The 21052-nt window shown below is 36.5% G+C and overlaps 2 protein-coding genes across 5 annotated transcripts in view; one reads left to right on the plus strand and one right to left on the minus strand.

The window, feature by feature from the left end:
- Nucleotides 1-198: 198 nt before the first annotated feature.
- Nucleotides 199-17883, minus strand: LOC106533487 (natural resistance-associated macrophage protein 2). 4 transcript variants are annotated; one of them, XM_014029815.1, is made up of 17 exons: nucleotides 17715-17883; nucleotides 13250-13319; nucleotides 11780-11916; nucleotides 11532-11651; nucleotides 11192-11311; nucleotides 10986-11092; nucleotides 10822-10892; nucleotides 10670-10737; nucleotides 10432-10587; nucleotides 10147-10305; nucleotides 9943-10029; nucleotides 9151-9270; nucleotides 8905-9054; nucleotides 8740-8813; nucleotides 7872-8025; nucleotides 6062-6115; nucleotides 199-861 (listed from the first exon to the last, which is right to left on the minus strand). In XM_014029815.1, exons 2-17 carry the CDS (start codon nucleotides 13281-13283, stop codon nucleotides 784-786), a joined length of 1689 nt encoding a protein of 562 aa, XP_013885269.1. In that variant the 5' UTR covers nucleotides 13284-13319; nucleotides 17715-17883; the 3' UTR covers nucleotides 199-783. The 4 variants fall into 4 exon arrangements, with proteins under 4 accessions (XP_013885269.1, XP_013885268.1, XP_013885271.1 ...); XM_014029814.1 differs by lacking the exons at nucleotides 13250-13319; nucleotides 17715-17883 and adding an exon at nucleotides 12717-12823; XM_014029817.1 differs by lacking the exon at nucleotides 199-861 and having other exon boundaries at nucleotides 2215-6115.
- A 564-nt stretch (nucleotides 17884-18447) lies between these two features.
- Nucleotides 18448-21052, plus strand: part of LOC106533481 (serine/threonine-protein phosphatase 6 regulatory ankyrin repeat subunit C) — a 15548-nt gene continuing 12943 nt past the window's right edge. Inside the window, exons 1-5 of the mRNA XM_014029807.1 lie at nucleotides 18448-18579; nucleotides 18892-18975; nucleotides 20185-20263; nucleotides 20346-20416; nucleotides 20504-20704. Coding sequence (XP_013885261.1) covers nucleotides 18553-18579; nucleotides 18892-18975; nucleotides 20185-20263; nucleotides 20346-20416; nucleotides 20504-20704 — 462 coding nt within the window. The 5' untranslated portion in view covers nucleotides 18448-18552. The remainder of the gene's footprint in view (nucleotides 18580-18891; nucleotides 18976-20184; nucleotides 20264-20345; nucleotides 20417-20503; nucleotides 20705-21052) is intronic.

Consider the following 21052-nt stretch of genomic DNA (forward strand, 5'->3'; position numbering starts at 1 on the left):
GAAATTTCACTTGGTAAGATTATTAAAATACTTGATTTGACTCAATTTTTTCTTATTTTAAGAATCTTACCAAGTAAAATTTTCTTACTCCATTGGCAGAAATTTTGACTTAATTTGAGTCAAATTTTCAGACTAACAAGACAAATAATTTTACATATTCTGAAAACAAGATTATTATTCTTACACAGTTGGTTCTTGTTAAGTAAATCAGTCTCAAAACAAGATCAAAAAGATTTTTTTGGCTGATATAAGGTTTTAAAACTTGGTAAGATGGACTTTTTCTGCAGTGTGGGACTGGCCACGTGATGCACCAATGAGAGCAACTTTAAAACTGAAAACAGTGTGGCTCTACATTTTACAATGACCGTCTTTCAAATATAAATATTTCATTTCAAGACATTAGAATCATGGAAAACCTGATCGGTCCCCAACAAAAGCACAAAGCCTGGAAACACGCTGCGTCCACACATTAAGAACTGATCATAAAAAGGAACAGATTGGGTTTTGTTGCTGATAATCTGAATATCTGATGAGGTTAAACCATTTAAACAAACTGAAAAGAACAAACTAAAGGTTGTTGTAACATTGTTTGCAGATTATTGGCTGAAACAGACGTCCACATTGTTTTTAAAGAAAAAAAACACTCGTTCTAGTGTTGTAATGTGGGCTGCTGATTGAAGTTTGAGTTTTACAAGTCTGCAGGTGGACTTTAAGGACACTTTGAAACACCGACAACATACTGGCCAAAAGTCAGTGGTCCCCGTTTTCACTCAGGTTGTCCTTTTATCTGTTGACCCCGGCATCCAAATCCATATCGCTCAGTAAGAAGATGTCCGTGTGGCGCGACAGACTGAATGGTATCTGAAAGAAACAGCAAACAGGTTTTATTATTAGAGAAACAATAGAACAGATTGTCAGCTCACATTTTTATTTTTATCATTCATTAAATAAACTAAATGAAAAAGGAAAACATATATTTTTAAAACCAGTTCTGTTCATTTTTTAGTTTTTCTCTTAGATAAAACAAGAAAAAAAAAACCACATTATTAGTGARATGAAGCACTTTAACGCAAATGCGATGCTGTGTTTTATAATCAGGTTTAATGTCAGTGGAGTCAAACATTCACAAGAATACATCAGTAAGATGTTGGATAAACACACCAGGGGTTAGTTGTAAAAGCTGAAAGGTGAACAATATTAGAAAATGTTATATTTTATTATTGTCATCGCTCCTCTCTTGTTTTCRGTCATAATGAAGCTCTTATTTAGCATTTTAGCTACAATCATCTGAACCATCTGTGTGCATTCAGGACTGAAGTTGTCTGATTGTCAAATATCTTTCATGTTGTCTTGCAGTTGATTCATTTGTGAAACTGCTCACTTTCATATTGCAATGAGAAATAAATCCTTTTCTGCAGCCATAGCTACATCAATATTAGATTAAACTTCAACCTTCATCTTATATTTTGCACTGCCTGTGTTTAATAAATGTTTRATATGTTAGAATAAAAATAAGGTTTACAAAATGTTTACTGTYGTGCAGGTTCAAAAGGGTGCAACATAAATAAAATACTGTCACAACTGATTTAATTTAATGATCAGATATGAAGCTATTTTTACCTAAACTTGTGATTGAAATGTTGTAAAAAGTGTAATTTTACTGCAAATCATAATACATTACTTAAGTTTGGTCACTGCTTCTTCTAACAATGAACAAATTAATTTATCTGCTCAAAACTGATTTAAAGTTTTTAAAAATGTGCCCACTTTTTAGTCCACAAATTTCTCCGTTTTTACTGTTTATGTTAAATGAAAATAATTGATCACTTTTTGAATAAATTAGCTGCTATCCACATATAAACTGTTTTATATCTCTCATGTGCAGACACGTCATGCCATGTTTGCATTTTATTTTTAGACTTTTCCATCAGTTTTTTATTCTTTATAAGATTTACATAAACTTTCTCTTTTAAAAAGATTTACTGTCACGGTTGAAAAAAATTCCCTCTTAGATAACATTTGTATTTTGTAAAATCAAAATTATAGCAAATTTTAAACCTGTGTGACCTACCAAATTAAACTTAAAATAAATTACTTGTTTGCTCTAATTTTAACCTTAATCTGTTCTCCTTCCTCCTTCGTTTATTAACATCTTTGTTGGTTTAAATCTAGACCACCAGTCTTTACGTTCAGACAGAAGACTCCAACAAAATGTCCAGAAATTTACAATTATCTTTTATTTTTGGACAGATGGTTTGCTCCACCCAAGAGCAACAAACAGCTTCATTTTTTCAGTTTCAAACAGCAGAAAAGAAAAGCGACATGACATCAGTGATCACACATCAGTATGTTGATTTTTTTTTTTTTTTTTTACATTTGCGGTACCCATCTTTTCCAGTTCTGTCTGTGAGGTATTTCTGAACTCAAAGTTGTGTAAAAATAGAGATGATTTAAGTTTGAGACCCGCCACAATAAAAGAGAGAGCTCAACGTGACAGTAAGTCCTGAGAGAAAACTCTGCTGCACTTCTCATTTCATTTCTTAAAAACGTTCACATCACTTGGATATTGCTCGGTTACTTGCTTTAATTCCATTTAATAACTTGAAACTTGCAGCTTTGTGTCCACTGCCACGTTTCTTCATGCTCTGCTCATAAAATCACCTCCATGAAAAACATGTCAAACAGAAAAACGCTGCATCCGCAGTCACAGCTGGAAGTTAGAACAACAAAACTGGACATTATTGCTACTTTTGGCTGATAAAATATTCATCATTACGTTGATCAATTTTTTTATATGCTGTAATGTCTACTTTGCAAAGATCTACAGTAAAAGTTCACAGCAGGTTAATACTTAAAACAGACCTGATAAAAAACAGAACAGTACACACATTAAACACAGTAAACACATTAATAAAAATAAATTAAATAAAATAAAAAAAACAGTTGAGCCCAGATTATCCTGAAGTCAAATTCATTCAAAGTTGTGGACAAATCACTTCTTTAGGGTAAGAGGTTCAACATAAATTAATACCCATTACTTATATTGATTATCTTATACTGGTTATTAATATTATATTTGCTTTTATATAAATAATTGATTAAATCTGCAGTATTTTTTTCAAGGCTGTGAAATGTTTTTTGCATTAATAAAATAATCATGTTTTAAGGAATGTCTAAATAAACTAAAATTTCTTTGCTTCTATTTACAATAATTCTTCATATATTAACACAAAACTAAGTTCTGCTTATTATGTTGCATAGAAATCTTAAAGTTTTTTCAGCCAATACTCAAARGGATATACACAGAACTGTGCAAAAGTTATAAAGTACCCATATTTTCTAGACGTTGTTTCCAGAGATTCAGACTTTCAGTAATATTTTATTATCTTCAGTTATGTTGATCAGTAGTTCTCCAGTTTTTTTTTTCTTGTATCTGACCATGCATACTGTGCCCACAGCATACTGTGAGCCTAATCAATCAATCAATCAATCAATCAATCAATCAATCAATCAATCAATCAATCAATCAAAATCACAACTTAAGCTTTGGCTAAAAGCTAATCAATAGTGTAGTTATTCACAATTAACTAACCATTTTTTACTGTGTAATTTAAAGTGCGTTGATTATTGTGGTTTTGTTGTACTTTTTTGTGTAAGTGTTTTATGACTTCTGTATGTTATGTAGCTGTGCAATGCAGTGATATTGATCAGTGTGTCCTAAATAAAGAAATACATGAACAGTATCTGACAGGAAAAAACAAAACAAAACAAAAACCTAAAAAAAAAGGCCTGAGAAATGCATCATCCTACACTGAGTTTTCAGCTAACAACTTTTTGTGCTAAAATTGTATTTTGTGTCAAACATTATTATTATTTTTATTATTATTATTATTATTTGCTTGTTTAAGTAATGAATAGGAACAAACTATGTTTCTGTCAGGCAACAGGTAAAGTCTTTAAAAATCCAATTCAAAATATTTTTTGCCAGGTTGTTTTTGTGTCGTCACAACACTGGAGGAGTTTTTTTTTAATGTCAGAATGGTTCAGATGTCAGAGTTAGACTCTGTAACACAACACTGAAACTGTCTACTGGTATATTGAAATGGAATAAATAAAATTGAAAGTCTCTTTTAGATGTATACATACAGTAATGCTAATGACTTTTATGAATATAACCTTTATGAGTAATAATTTATCTAAAAAGTTATGGTGTGAGAGGGTTTYACAAAAAAACAAASAAAGAAAYAAACACTCAGAAACCAGAAGAACTAGTGATCAAAGACACTTTTTCTATAATCCTAAAATATTAAAAGGTAAGTCTTGCTGCTTGGAAGCTAAATATAAACAGTGAATGACTCAATACTTTTGCACAGATCTGTACATTYCCAGAACACATCCAGATCTTTTTTCTATAAATATAAATGCTGTAAAAAAGTTCAGCTTTTTGTGAAATCAGTAATCCTCCTCTCCCATAAATGAGAATCTTAACTGAAACTACTTCACAGGATGACAGAAGCTTAAAGCTTTTAACTAATGTTTCCAAATCTAAACAAGATAAAGTTGAACGCATTTATGTTTCTAATACAACCAGTTCTGACGTCCTGATCAATGAGGCACTAAAAAAGAGCTGCAGACGTTTACAGCCACTTGGTTCAGTCGCTCAGAAATCACCTCTGTTTCATTTCTGAGACCAGTTTGAAAAAAACACAAATCAGTCAAAAGTTATGTACCTCATCCTGGCAAACCGCCTCCTTCAGCCCAAGTTGCACAAAGAGAAAAGTGGCAAACGTACACAAAACTTCACATTGAAACTTACTCCTTTAGCGTGGATATTTTTTTTTGACATGTTGGTAAAGAAATGAGCTTATTACAACACAAAAATAAAACCAATGACCAAGATGTTTTAAACACCACCGGGGCTGGATATCGTTTGGTGCTTTTCAGTACACAACTTTAAATTGTATTTGGTATTAAATATAACTAACATTTATTTATTTTTTWAAATATGCATTAATCAACAGAATAATCACACTGCTCCAGTGAGGCTACACAGAGATCAGACAGTTAGGGGAGAGGAGGGGGTGTTGAGGTAGATGAAGTGAGACTGATCATAAAATGAGGTTTTATCCTCTGTATGGCTCCAGGATGGAGAACAGAGACCAGAACGACTCTTCAAAACATGACGAGTTAAAGAAAGGCCCTGATAGYTGTGCTGTCTGGTATAGAAAAGTATATATATTTGAAAAATTGGAGTACTGCTGGTGTTTATTTGAGGTTATCTAAAGCATTAAGAACATGTTCTCCTRAAAACACAGCACCCAAACTGGACTCCAGGAGGAGACAAAGGTCACTCAAAAGTGAAATGATCCTGATTTTAGAGTCACATTTTAGGTGCAGGGTGAAAATAAAAGCCACAGATTCTGTCTGTATCAGAGCTGTTGACAGAGCAGGAAGTTCAGTTTTCTGCTGGACGTAGGAAGCCTCACCAGTCGACCTCACTGCGCTTTAAACAAAACATTTTATAAAAAGTGAAACAAGCGAAGGTCACCACTGCTGTGGTGACGCCACAGTTTAGACTGTATTTTAGTCTCTTCTGGTTGATTCATCCCTTTCCTGATGATGTCTCATGGTTTTGTCCCTCAGGCAAAGTTCACCGGCTCTGATTATGCTGCTGTAGCAAAAACTGCTCAAGTTAATAATAAACATGACTGAATACTGCAGCTAGATTCTCCCAATTTAAGCACATTTATTGATTGTTTAAATGTATTTATATCAGCTTGTTTCTTCTAAATCACCTCAAGCGTTAGATGCTGTCATGTACATGTTCTGCTGGTGGGATCTTGGCGTGTTCGCGAGCCTAAAAAGCAGCCAATTCAGATATCCAGCCCTACAAAAATCCAACAGGAGATACGAGCAGGCTCAAGATCCTAAACGATCCTGAACAGTCCTGGCTGTGTACAAGTCTCTCCCAGAGGAGATATGCTGCTGGTTAGAGTCGTGTTCAGCTCTAGGAGTCGTACTCAGACTGCTCCTCTATGAACACTGCAGGTCGGTTGCTTACCCTGCTGCCACAGTCCAGGCAGGAAACCCCCAAGGCTACCAGACAGTGCCACGACTGCAGACAACAACGAGAAGAGAGCGAGACGTTAAAACACTTCTGCCTGAACTTTGGTTCTTTTTAGCTTTAAATAAAACAGCCATTCTGCAACCACACAATTAAATATTTGAAATTAAACAAACAAAACTAAATTCTGTCATTTCTTAAACAAAAATGAAAGCTGAGTGGAAGAAGTCCACCCTGTGATTTATCTACATCTGATGCAATTAATCGTCATTGAATTATTTTTTATTGMTATTTTCTGTTGTTTTCTTGTCATTGATTTGCTACAATAAACTAAACGTATCTGAATATTTAAAGCACAATATAACCAGAATCAAGCTAATGATCACATCAACTAACAGATGAGTAAATAAGCTTAAAATTATTAATTCGAAACGTAACGTCTATTTCAGGGCTGTTCAACTAAACTGCTCTGGGGGCCACAGTTACTGCGGGTCAACAGCTGAGGGACCGAACATCTAGCAACTAAAGTCATTATGTAAATAAACCAAGTATAAAAAAGTCACTGCTCGTGTAACTTAACTAATATTAAGTTCTGTTCTCTACTGAAGTGGTTGGAGAAAAAAAATAAATGAATAAGCCAAGTATTACAAAGATCTGCTACCTTTGAAACAGTTTATTTTACTGTATTTAATGGTAAATGGTAATTGGACTGTACTTTTTTAGCATTTTTCTATCCATCCAGGACACTCAACGCGCTTTACACCACAATCTGTGTCCTCATTTACACATTCACACAGTACTCTARTGGGTCTCTACAAAGCTKACATGTACAAVCATCTATGGAGACTAATCAACTATTATTTAGTATTTAATCATGAATACAACATAGAGAACCCTATAAAAGTAGTAATAATTAAACAATATCAGAAACAAAAAGAACACATTCTGTCTCATATTTGACAAAAAATATTTTGACATCTTTGACGTGCCAAATTTTTAAACCAATTTTATTTTCACTTTCAAAGTTTTATATTCAACTACTTGTAGTTTTAACTGTCTTGAATGTTCATAGAAATGGTTTTTACCAGCTTGTAGCCAAGATTCTGACATTTCTGTAGACACTAAACATGTCTATGTTTAACTAAAAGAACTTAAAATAATTAAAGTAGAAAATCGGGGGTTTGGGCTTAAGAGATGAATGAACCAATTGGCGGGCCGAACTTTGGTCACTCGCGGGCCGGATGTGGCCCGCTGGCCGCCAATTGATTAGCCCTGGTCTATTTTCTTAACCTGAAGCTGTTGTGTCTTTTTAAACTGGATGTGCTGCACCTCACATTATTACACTAGTTCAAAACTTGAGCCGATACGTAGAATTACATCCTAAAATCTAATTCTTAATGYTTCYTTTTAATGTTGTTTTACCACCTTWTATCYTAAAGACATCACTGGCTGGACYTCTACAACTGATTACCTTTAAAGGTAAATTTAATTCAAGAGAGTTGCCACAGATATTCGATCATGCCAAACATAAAAGCTGTAACTCAGTCACTGTTAWGAATACTGAGCTAAAATTGTGTGTGGTAGTAGCTGAGAGTTGTCCCCATCACTCTGAGCGCTAACAGGTTTTTAAATCTCTGGCAGCGTTATGCCACTGAATTTGAAAATGTTTATAAACCTATGCTGACATTACTTTTAAATTACATGAATCCATGCWAAAACTCAGGTTTTTAAGAAGTCTTTTTAAATGAGAATCAGACTGCCTAAAAAAAAAAAAAAAAGTTTCCAGGGCATCATATAAATAACTCACCAGGTAGGCGACGAAGCACAGATACGCCACGGAGAGGAGAGCAGCGAAAACGTAGAGCAGCACGCTGTTCAGGGCGGTCACATAAACAATCACAAAGTACATGTTGATTGCACAAACCACCAGGATGACGATGCCTCCTGAAATCTTCCACAACCTTAAAACAACAACAACAGTTTATTAAACCAATGCAAACGACTGCTTTAAGATTAAAACGACTGATTTCCAGAGGTTTATCTAAAACAAACAGAAGTAGGTAAATAACACTTTTTAACCCACACACTGTTTTTGTTTTGTTTTATGCAAAACACAACAAAACAAAGCAAACAGTCACATACTGGCCTCTTCGCTGATAAACTGAACAGTGTGGGAACAAGTACTCACACTAGCTGCTGCACCTTTCACTTCCTCTCTAATAACGCTGATCTAACATCAAAACATATTTTGGTAAAAACAGAACGTTTTTTCATTCGGATTCATAATTAGACAATAACAACAAACTGGGGTGAGAAAATGCAGCGATTAGCAATAATGACCAACTCTTCCTCGCGTCTCTTCCTTAAAACTGAGGGACCTCCTGCAGAGACAGCCGYGCTGCGGCTTTAAGAAACTGAGCTGCTGTTTTCTTTTTAATCCGCTCTCAGCTGAAGGAAAGGCCGAGGAGGATCTACGAGATTGTTGCTGAATGTACGTTTGTTTGTTTGCACAGATTAGCTCTGTGAGGCGTAAATAAAAGAGGGAACTGAAAATATTTGGTCAGTTATATCTCAGACACAGAAACTTGCAGCTGGTTACAGCGGGTATGAATTTTACGTTAGAGGCACAATTATATAACTTTAAGATGATATCGGACTAAAAATGTTTCACTTACAGTCCGTTAGCAAAGTCGTTCATTATGGACGTCAGACTGGTGAAGGTTAGAATTGGGATCAAAGCAAATGGAAGCTGTCGGGTGAGAAGAAAAATAACGGTAAACATTTTTCGATGTTATCTGAAYCACAGAAGCTTAAGGGCTTCCTCGGCACCTCGTACTGACCTGCATGCTTTGAAGCACGTTGAGGAAGTCGTTCATCCCCGTCAGATGATGAACGTCCTGAAAGATGGCGACCAGCAGTGTAGGCGTGATGGCGATGGAGCGAGTCAGCAGCACCCGAGCGAAACGAGACCACTTCAGGTTCAGAAAACCCTGAGTACAGACAAAAAGAAAAATACATGACAAAATTTACGGACGGCCACAGAAGAGAATGCCAAACATGACTCTGCAGCCCGCAGGTGTCCTCACCTCCATCACAAACTGCCCAGAGTAGGTTCCTGTCATGGTGGAGCTCTGACCGGCTGCTAGAATACCGATGGCCCAGATGTACAGAGCTGCAGGACCGAAGAAGCAGCCCAACACCACGCCCTGAGGGGCAAACAGAAAGCTGATCTACCAAATCTTTCATCTAGAAACATCTGTATACAGTCATGTTTTTGATGTTGCAGGTGATTCACATTTTCTGTGATTAAAGCTCTTAATAAAACTGGAAATTATTTTATTTCAGGATTATACCCTAAAGGACACAAATATAGCTAGAAGGACCATATTTTGATAGATAGGTGTCTTTTGGAAAAATACAAATAGTTGGGGGTCATAATAATAATAGTTTTGTTGCTTCTGGAAACTATTTAACCCTTGCCTGATATAAGGTCAGGTTATGAGTTAATGTATTTTTTTTAATAACTTAATCGTGTGCAGCAGTGCTGTGTCTAAGTGGTGGCACACGCAGTTGGAAGACATTTTAAGTAATTTTTTCCAAGATGTGGCTGATGAGTGTGGGTTAATGAGTTTAGCTCTTGGTTTATTCTCACATGAAAATAACAAAAAGCAAGATTTCTTCTAGGTTCTCTTCCTAAAAAGGAGACTTTTCACATTACAGCAGTAATTATTCATGTTAATAGCTGAAGTATAATTCTTGAACCAGCCCTAATAAATATTTTTCACTCAGTCTGAAGTGTGTGCTGTATTTTGAAATGTATTTAATCACCACCGCCCCCCAAAAAATGTATCAGTCTGGGTTTATTGTTGCAGCCGTACCCCTTTGTAGATGTCCACCTCCAGAGTGTTATTGTTGAGAGGGAAGAGATTCGTGTGAGGGCTGCCGGTCGCGTTGCACATATCATTCTACAACACATTAGCATCATTTTAATTTATTTCCACTGATTGCTAAATTTGCTTGTTAAAAAACAGCTTTATTTTACAAACAAAGCTGCTGCAGTGTTTGTCAAACTGCAAACTTACCACCTGGATGTTGGTTTTATCGTAAAAGGCCTGAGCAAAGACGGCAACAACGAAGACGTTGATGAGGAAGGAGATGAAGAGGGCGATGGTTGACTCGATGAAGAAGTACTTATTGGCTTCCTTTACGTCCTCCTTTTTTTTGCGGTCCACATCCCGAGACTAAAGAAAATCGACGACAACAACAAGATTAAGGGAGCTCCTGGGACAACATCACTGCAGCTCAATCTAACCGATGATTCAGCTTATCGCTTTAAGTGTGAACATTGTTGCATCAACGTCTCTAACCTTCACCAGTGCTGAGTGCAGGTAGATGTTGTGTGGCATGATGACAGCACCCACTATTCCCACAGCCTGCTCCAGCTGCACGGGCCCACAGCCAGCACAGTACGGCATAAACATCCCCTTCAGAACCTCCCCTTGGTCAGGCTTCACCAGCACATACTGAAGTGGAGTGACAAAAAAATGTTAAGCAGCCGCAAAATGTAATGATTTAAACGAGATTTTCAGTGTGAAGGAAGCTTACCTCATAGCCAAAACTAATAGCCATTACAGTAATCAGAAAGCCAAAGAAAGCTTCCAGTTTCCTCAGACCTGAAGAGATTTTAACAAAGTATAAATACCACGAGTCAAAAACAGTCAGTGAGGTTCTATGTTTTGTTCAGGATCATTACGAACCATATTTGTCTAAAAAGAGAAACGCAAAAGTGTCTGTGATAGTGATGAGAACTCCTGCCCACAGTGGGATCCTGGACGAGACAGAGAGGAATCCAGATTTAATTACTTTATTTAAATCCGCCAACACATTAGCAGATTTCTCCGGCATGAATAAAACCCGTTACCTGCCCACAGAGAGAAGATTAAAAGCTATGGCACAGCCGATGACCTCCTGCATGTCTGAACCAATGATAGCCAGTTCCACCATCAACCACAGGATGATCCGAGGAACCTGAAGGAGAAACATTTACAATAACAGACTATAAACTACAGGAGGAAGAAGGTAACGATCACTCAGAGGAAAAAAAAYCTAGATGAACGGAGTGCTCACGGTGGGATATTGCCGGTTGCAGACTTCGGCCAGATGCATCCCTGTGACGACGCCGAGGCGAGCAGCTAGCCTCTGTAACAGCAGCCCGATGATGGTGGCTCCGAGGAGCACCCATAGGAGCTGCAGAGGGATGCATTCAACGCAAGATGAGTTACTGTTTTCAGACTTTTTCAAGCCACTCGTTAACATTGAAATGCCCTTTAACACTCAAAAATAACATTTCTAGCAAAAATCAYGGCATCAAGGAAAATGAGACATCATTTCATTGATTTAAAAAGAGTTGAAATAACTAATGCCAAGTTTGTTTAGCTGTGTAAACAAATGTGTTTTTATAAGCCACCTTAAAACCAGCTTTAGCTCCAGACTGCAGGTCTGACTCAATGTTTCCTGGATCCAAGTAAGCAATGCTCATCAAAAACCCCGGTCCGGTGAAGGCCCAGAGTTTACGGAAACTGAACATCTGAGTGAAGGAAAGCAGAGTTTCATTCATTTTAACAACCACAAAAATATGCTGTTCTGTGTCTACACTGATTTAAACTTTTTTTTTTCTGCTTATGTTGCTGGAAGTATCTGTTTCTTTGGCGATACCTGGTTGGGAGCTTCTGGAATGTGCACCTTCTCRTCAAAGTACGTGGAGAAGGGTTCTTCTTGGAGCACAGGTGAGGCAGGAGGGGAGATGGAGCTGTAGTGGTTCGTTTGGACTCCATTCTCCTGCCCGGAGTCCTCTGAGGAGAAATCACAGCAGAGAGAAATCAGCAACACTTTAGTTCCCGATGAGAGGCGGCTCGTGATAAAGAGCTGAAGAGCAAAAAACTATCTGAAAGTTAGTTTTCTTGTGCGATTCTGAAGTTGTGATTTCATTGAGATTAGAGCAGAAATTTTAGGGAAGTTGGAAAAATTTAACGAAGAAGTAAATCAAGTACTGGTGCAGGATCTTAGTCATCCAGGACATAGTATTCCTGACAAGATGACGGCAATTTGACGTTCATTTCTTCATCATTAAAGACATTTCACATCTCATTTCTCAATTAAGGAATTTCTTTGTAAGCCCCCAAAATTCCTTTCATTATACTTGAAAGAAAAACTAAATGATGATGATGCTTATCTTAAAATATATAATGAAGACGCTTTCACAAAAGTGACATTTCGATAAAATATGAAGACTAAATGCATAAACTACCTGTTAAAAAAGGTTTGTTTTAAAATGTTTCAACATTTACTGCTGCATTTATCAAAGTTTTGACGTAAAACAAAAACACATATATACAAACATATATAGAGAGCTTCATTTCTTATCATGTTTCAAATTGCCACACAAGTAATTTAACATAAATCTAAAATGACAGGTTTAACTCAGTTAGCAGAAACCTCTAATTAGCCGCATCCTGAACCCAATGACTCCACTAAAACATGTTATGAGAGCACAATCAAGAAAAGGGATTACACTCAAAGTCACAGGTGAGCTTTTCCTTGTCTTATAATTATTGTTTAACACGACAAATGTTTGAGAACAAACACTACTCACTAAGTTTGAACTCTTCCGTCTTTTCTCCATTCATCTTCAAATCACTGCTCATCTGCTCATCTTAAAGTCCACTGTTGCCTAAGAGGGACTGTGCTTTATATGACTCTGCCCCTTTCTTTTCCTTTTTTAATAGGGGTGAGTGTGTGGAAGGGGGAAGGTAAAGGTCACAAAGACATTTTGGCATTGTGTTGCAAAAAAAAAGATCCACTAAATAAARAGAAGCAGAGTCAATCAACACAGCAAATATCTGCTGCAAAATGTCAATAAAAGCCCCACAGAAGCTGAACAGTGTCTTTTCAAGAAAACAACGACACTTTTTAAAGTTTTCTGAYGCAACAAACAAACTCCAGGTTGAAGAATATTTATGAGACTTTTCTAAACTTCAGTGATGCAATCATTTATGGTTTGAAGTAACTGAGCGTGCACTTCACACTGATAAAAAAAAAGGTATTTTGCAACCTAAGCAGCCATAAGTCAACGTGTTGAAAAAAYGAGAAGTATAAAATGATGTTTGAGRTATTAGAAAGCTCTACCTTCCAGGATGTCTCCATCTTGTACATCTGTCATCGTGCTGCAGGACSAAGAGATGAATATCAGCCTCCCCTGCAAGAAAACACCAACTTTTATTTAATGGGAGCTAATAATGTCATTTTGTTCATTTATTTYTTGTTGTTGCATGTGAAACCAATGCTTAAATTCTTAAATTAAAGGCTATTTTGTYCCAAAACAAAAACCTAAACTAAATTTCAACATGACTGTGCACCTACTTTTTCCTAATTTCTTCCTAAAAAAAACCTTTTTTGCAAGTTGTAATAATGACTAAGCAACATGAAATTCAAGCAAAAGTCATCACATAAATGTCTTGAGTCCATCTCGAGATGCACAAGTTTCACTTCTGCTACACACATCCTTTCCCCTCGATCGAAAAGGGACACCGCTTCTTTAAATCAGCTGCTGCTCAACTCATCGTTGATAGCAGGAAACAAATAATAATAAAAAAAAAATCTTAGACAAGCAGAGCAGTTCAATTTTATAACACTGAGCGGATACGACACAAACCAAAGCACATGATGGTGCCATTGTGAGGATAAGGATGAGCTGAGGCAGCTTTTCCAGCAGAAATCCACTTCCTTCAGCTGAACAAGTGCTTTAGACAAATGATCTCAGCTTAATAAGTGACACATTTCTACACAGTTTCTGCAATAATTAATGAATAGCATAAAACAACTYTAATCATGGTTTCCTTACAGGGATACGATCCGGAAAAAAACTGCACCTTTTGAAAATAACTGCGTTAAAGTAGACATATGATGCTTTTAAATCCTTCTTTTTCACATGTAAGTCATTCATTTGGGGTCAATATAAACTGGAACTGTAATGCTTTGTTCTGAATTCCTTCTTATTGTAACTCCACAAGCCCCTCTTTCACCCCTTTTCTGAGGCGTGTCTCAGATCAACTCGTTTCGAGTCTGTCTCTTAATCCAGTCGTTTCACACACCCCCCTTCAGCTTCCAGGACAGTCTATTTTAGCTTGATAGAGGGGTTTGTGGTTGTCTAGCTGCGCAGAAATATTTTATTTACAAATGAATTAAAAGATGTCAACAAAAGAAGACGTCCATCCAGTCTTACATGTTGCAGCCAGAGTCTGACCCACAGCCAGAGGAGAGTGAAGATTGCATTTGGTAAGTTCAGACATTATTTAGAAATTCTGTCGCAAATACTGACGTATAGTTCAGAAAACATCATAGAAAACAGATAAAACTGAACGGGCTGAAAAGTARGACCCAAACAGAATATCAGATATCTYCGCAGCACTGGGAGATTAAATTCAAAATTTCTAAACTCCTACAAACTCCAAARACACAARAAAAAGCATTTAACAGCTGAAAAAGTGGATTTTGCATATGTTCCCTTAAAWGTGGCRATTTSCYTCTTTTGAAATTGGGTTCTGTAGAAAGGTTATYAACAATCAATATCTTACCTGTAAACAGCTCTTTGCATGATCTCAGTTTGGAGAAACAGTTTTAATTTAAACAAACTGACAAGCCAACAGCTCAGACGAGCCATTAGAAAGTCATCTGACATAATACATTTTATTTCTACAGTCTGGGCTTATCTTAAAAGCTCTTTATAAACAGCTTTCCACAGAACCRCACTTGAAAAGATGTGAACTATCCTTTTAAAGGTGGAACAACTTTTCCACTACTATAAAAAGGAAGTGCTAAGTTTAAATATATTCCAAAAATAAATATTATTTCAACCTTTTTGTATGATTAAACAAGTCATAACTCATGACTAAGGCTGAAATCATCAATTCAAATGGTGACATTAAGAAACAGAACAGCATATGTGTAGTTATAGGTGAAAATGCCATTAGAATGACACTTAGTGATTACTGGGCCACAGGAAACTTAAATTCTTTATAACTTAGTTACACCAAACTATTTTTCATGTGCTCCCATGTGACCACAGTCATCACACACTGTTACTAAAGACTGGAAAAAAATCAAGTATTCTGCCACAGTGTGGTATTCCTGTGCAACAGCAGCACTGTAAATAATGATCCTAAACTAAGGCTCATCTTTTACTTTGTATTCTGTTGACATTGTAATCCAGAGACCACCCCCCTCTCCGTGCTCCCAACACATCACCATGAAGGTAAAAAGTTGCCCGACTCTTTCTAATGCTGGCTTCCAATAATTTGTTRAGCTGCTGCCTCAGAACAAAGTTCAACACGAAGAGGTGTTTAATCTTGCCCTGCTAGCACCTAAAGTCCATTTGCACCACAAGCATCTGTTTGACAAATAAATCAATGCTGCTGATAGGAGGCTGTCTTTGCCCTGACACCACACTGAAGCTGTGCAGCTTTCTGTCCTTTCCCTTCCAACCCACAGCAATAATCAAGTTGTTCCTGTTCAGCTTCGCTACTCATAGATGCAGTTTTAGCATAGAGACACTTGTSACTTCGTCTTGCACTATTTTTGTCTAAATGCATTCTCCAATTGGTCTTCTTATAATCATGAGTAAAATTTGCTTATTACTCCTAAAAKGATTTCCCATCAGCCTGACTGGAAGACACCTGGCTCAAAATCAGCTTTATTTAGTCTACCATTTTTTAATCTTTTCATGTCTGACAAACTGGTATGCATTGTTCCTGGTCCAGCGTGACCTGGACTACTCTCGTGGATCGTGTTACCTTATCTGTGTGTCAACAACCATCTTGTCAAATTCTTTAAAGAGCAACATMTATGTGGAAGTTTAAGAAAGTCTAATGCAGCCACCTTTTAGCTAAAGACTGACCGTAACAGGCTAAAAATCTGTAAACAAGCTCTTCCAGTCAAGGCAGAAGGATGTAATCAGGGTTTTAGTTTCCTTTTCTGTTTAGATTAATTCAACGTTAAAGGAAAACTGCTTTAGCAAACTCTAAAATCTTTAAGAGTAAACGAGAAGTTACAAATACTCTAAATGCTGGTATAAATCCACTTTTTTTTAAAGTTGCAGAACAGGATGTCCTTGGATGAGGACACTCTCCATGTGACCTTCTAGTTTAACAATAGTACACCAAGAAAGATGAGCTTGCATCAATAAAAATGTTTCATTTTGACTTTACTAAATGTTCTAAACTTGGATTTACTAAGCTCACACTGTAATGTGACTGGTCTATTAGGACATTAGATCTCTTAGTCATTCATTCATCCAACTTCCCAAAAAGCCTCGGTGAACATGAATAAGACGTAATCTGCACAAAGCAGGTTTCACAGTATCACTTACATCTATGCCACCTCCCAAACTGACAAACTGCATGTGATGTCCCACCCCTCAAACTGGGACTCTTATAAATGGGAACGTAAATAGGTAAAGACATAAAAAAAGATTTGAAATGTTATGTCTGATTCTAACATGACAAATGCAAATATTTTCTTCCAAGTAGTTAACAGTGATATATGACAGAAAACTTACTATAAACCCAAATAAATCCTGTTATTTTCAAATCAAGTGGACAATTCTTCTGAATCACCAAACATAACAGCCTCTGTATAATCACCTCCATGATCAAATCTATTGTTCAATCTAGTTGATGGTCAAACAAGAGGTTGAAGAAGAGGAGGAGGAGGGGAGGGGGCAATTTGGGTATGAACAATTTCACTTAGCATTTTGTATCAGTATCAATGGTACAACCATAGATATAAAATGAGCCGTGACTTGTGCAAAACTCTGGAACATAGGGAAATAAATCATCTATTGTTCAAATTTCACTCAAATTATTATAGTAAAATAATGTATAAAAAGGTTAGACAAGAATATAGCAGCAGGCATTTTTTTAACAGTCTTAGTGTCAACAGTAGAAAACTATTTATATCCCTCTAGTAACATTTTAAGATTCCCTTACACTCTTGAGAGATCTGAATCAATTTTATAAACTAATACTTCAGTTTTTTTTGACAACTTGAAAGAGAAATAAATGAAGTTACAGTTTAATCTTTGAAGTGTTGAGTATAAACAAAGTCTGACCAGTGGGACGTTTCTAGCACAATATTATGTATTTCAAAGGTTCATAAGATGATGGATGTCTCGGGTTTGTTCYGGGATATTATGCATTATTTCAGAAAATTTAACCATTTTAAAGAAGCTGTTCAAAACTTTTTTTTACCAAATATTATAAAAATGTAGTTTTGTTAGCAATAAATTCTTTGTCATTATTTTTCATGCTAAAACAGTGTCAGTGTAATAGTTTAAGAAAATCCAAGCTGAATGTAAAAATGACAGCAGATAGTACTGTTTAGATTACCTAAAAATATGACTAGAAATGTCAGATAGGAAATTTGGCTTTAGAACAAAGCAATTATCAATATTTTAAAGGCTGTAAACTCAATAAAAAAAGCCATCATGGTGTAATAAAGAGTCCCACTGCGTGTATGGAGTCACAATCAAGACAAGCTAACTGTCTCGTTAGCAATGCAAACGCTACCCGTGACCTAAATAAGTAAAGGCTCTTACCTGTGTCAACTTTTTGGGAGGTCTGAACAATTGTTTTCGTGATGAATATTGAAGCTGCTTTTAAAATGACACCATTTGATACATAAAGATAGCTGAAACTGTTCAAGCTACAGCCTGCCAAAGTCGTGRGGCGCTGAGCGGCTTCAACGCACACTACGCATGCGCGTTATCCCTGTCCMGTTCTGATTGGTTGATTTGCTCGTCTTCCGTCAGAAGTGGGTCCGCTTTATGTATGTATGTGGATCTGCTCTATCTGCCGAAGAGCCTATCCAATACGCCTACAGGGTGTACGGCTCGCGTAGGTCGGAATGAAAATGAAGCGGTCCGTGTAGAGGGCATGAAGTTGGTTTCAATAATTTTCAGATGAATGTTGTTTGTTTGTTTGTTTGTTTGTTTGTTTGTTTGTTGTCACTTAACTTTGTACAAAACATGTGAAAAACTTTACATACTAGTAAAACAACAACTTCAAAAACTCTGAAATCCTGAAGAACAGGTAAACAAAACCACTTTAAAGATTACAAGAAAGCCTGGCTCCTTTAAATAACTTTGTCAAATTTACAAATATTCTTTATTGTATAAACCAAAAAGAGTAAATAGCTTTCACAACTAATATTTTTTATACAAAACACAACTTTATCCTTGATCATCTAAGATAAAAAAAAAAAAGTTAATAACCACGCAAATCGCGTTTAGCCTCTTCTCGCGATATTTCACAACTTCATCAAACAGGCTAGATGGTTGCTAAAAGGCTAAAGCTAGGCTAACTAGCTGCAACTTTGTGATATGTTGTTAAATGTAAACCAACTCTTTATGAAGGTGCCTCCTAAGTGATTTGATCATGGAGTTAAGAAATATCAAGGACCAGGTAGTAAACAACGCTTTTTCTGTGGTCTTAAAATAACACAAGAAAACTTATTCTAATGCTGGTCATGTTAGCTACACGACGCAGAATGTTTTCTACAAGTTTAACCACAAATTTCTTACCATGGGGAGAAAAATATGTCTTTTTAGACTCAATTGTTGCTGATAACGTTTAGTAATAAATCAAAAACCTAGCTTGCATTTCCCTTGTGAGACTGTTTCTTGCTTTCTGCACAAATCTGAGAAATCTAAAAGTGAACTGATTTAATTTACTTTCCTCATGTGTTCTTCACCTGCACTGCATCAAATTCTTCAGTCTCCACTGGTTCAGGCCATATTCAGCCAAAACGCTGAAGATGTGACGTTTTTGTTGGAGCACAATGAAGATGTCAATGCACAGGTACTGTCATTTAGATTTAAATGTATTGAACTTGGTTGAACATGGTTCAGTCGTCCCTCTTCTGTATGCTCCCTGCTGCAGGTGCTCTGAATGTCTGCAAGAAGCAAAGTCACATGAATGAATGTTTAAGTAAACTGTCTGTTTTTGATACTTAATGCAAAATGTCTGATAGAAACCACCAAACTGGATGCAGTCACATCAGAAGTTAAGGTATATTGTATACGTGGCTACTGTGGCTTTCAAGAAGCATTACAAGCATTTACCAATTGCCCACTAATACAAGGCTCACATTCATTGTTTAGTTGTCATAAGATAAATTTATGCCTGTACACCAGAATTTGACTCAAAGATAATGACACAAATATGGATGGTAGTTGAATACAGATATACAATGTAATGGCCACATTGTGTACCTGTACAATATTTTAACCCCACTCCTCAGTTCCACTAACTGAATTCATCTGAATAATGACAATGATGAAAAGGTGATCACTCCCTGAGTTTTTATTTGACACGAAACACTGAAATGTGTGGAAACAGAGCTTTAAAATAATTTACAGCACAACTATCTTAACATATGTGACTCATCACATCAAATTGGGGATTAAGTCTCATTTAGTCAAACTAAACTAAGCACATCTTCATCTTCCTACTACAGTTGAATACCTAACATGAGTGGTTATAGACATAAGGGTTGATTTCTCTTGCTAATTGAAATGACCCCTGGACAATGAGTCTAAATCTTATTTTTAACATTTTCTTATAACAACTTCTTTACATAATTTCAGAGCAGATACCTCAAACCATATTTGGATATTGTGATTTCCCAGCTGGTCCCAGCTGATAGCTTCTCTATCATGCAGGACAAGTAGCAAACATTTAGAGGTTTTCTGCTCAAAATCGTGTTATCTGTTGGCACGGCTTTAAAGAGTGCTTTAAAACATCTTTAGGATTATATTTCAGACCTTTTCTTTAAGGGACCCACAGATAAGATGCAAAATCTCTGCCAAATCTCACTACGCTGCATGTGACTTAATCCTCAGTGTGACGGGTCATGTATGATGCAATAATGGATACTAAGATAAACTATAAACACTAGAGGTAAACTATTAGTCAGTAGTCTTTACTACAGTAGTGCTCCCAGATAGTAAAAACAAGGTTTTTGCCACTCAAATGTTTAATTTGTATTTCCACTCTCTTGATATTTAGGACCAAGAACAAAGCACACCCCTTCATGCTGCTGCTTATTTGGGCAATGTTCACATTATGGAAATACTTATGAGTTCAGGTAAAACAAACAAACATTGAAGTTTTATCTTATCATAAATCTTGTGAATCTGTTGTAAAGCTTATTTCTGCTTTTACTACAGGTGCACATGTCAATGCCAAGGACCAGGGCATGCTTACACCTTTACATCGAGCAGCAGCTTCACGAAATGAAGTATATTTATATGTTATAAAACAAACTCACAATTGAGGGGTGACAACCAGATGTTTTTTTAGTTGGATTGCGTTTTTATCCTTACAGAAGGCTGTGGAGCTGCTGCTGAAGCACAAAGCAGAAGTCAATGCTCGGGACAAATTCTGGCAGAGCCCTTTACACATGGCGGCTGTGAACTGGGCCACAGGTTGTTCTGCAGCTCTGATCCCACATGTATGCAGTCTGGATGTTACTGACAGAGCAGGAAGGACGCCGTTACATCACGCAGCGCACAGCGGCCACACAGAGGTGACGTGAACAAGGCAGAAACCTGAACCAGCCTGAGTTTTCCTGACTACTAAAAACTTTGGATACTGCACCTTTATTCTTATTTTGAAGTTTTCTTTTAGACCTGTATGACCAAACGCAAAAGCAGAGCTACAAAGCTAGTTCACAACTTTTAAAAATGTGGTTGGTAATTTTATTTATTTTAACTTGATTTTGAGTTTTATATTGTTTTGTTAAAATCTAGAATATTTGTTGTTTCACACATTGGGCCTCATGCAAGAACCGTTCGTACGCACAGATTTGTTCTTAAATAGWGCGTACGAGTGATTTAGGAGAATTTGTGGCATTCACCAATGTTTTCGTATTCTA

The sequence above is a fragment of the Austrofundulus limnaeus genome, unplaced genomic scaffold (genome assembly GCF_001266775.1).
Source record: "Austrofundulus limnaeus strain Quisiro unplaced genomic scaffold, Austrofundulus_limnaeus-1.0 Scaffold955, whole genome shotgun sequence".
Taxonomy (NCBI): Eukaryota; Metazoa; Chordata; class Actinopteri; order Cyprinodontiformes; family Rivulidae; genus Austrofundulus; species Austrofundulus limnaeus.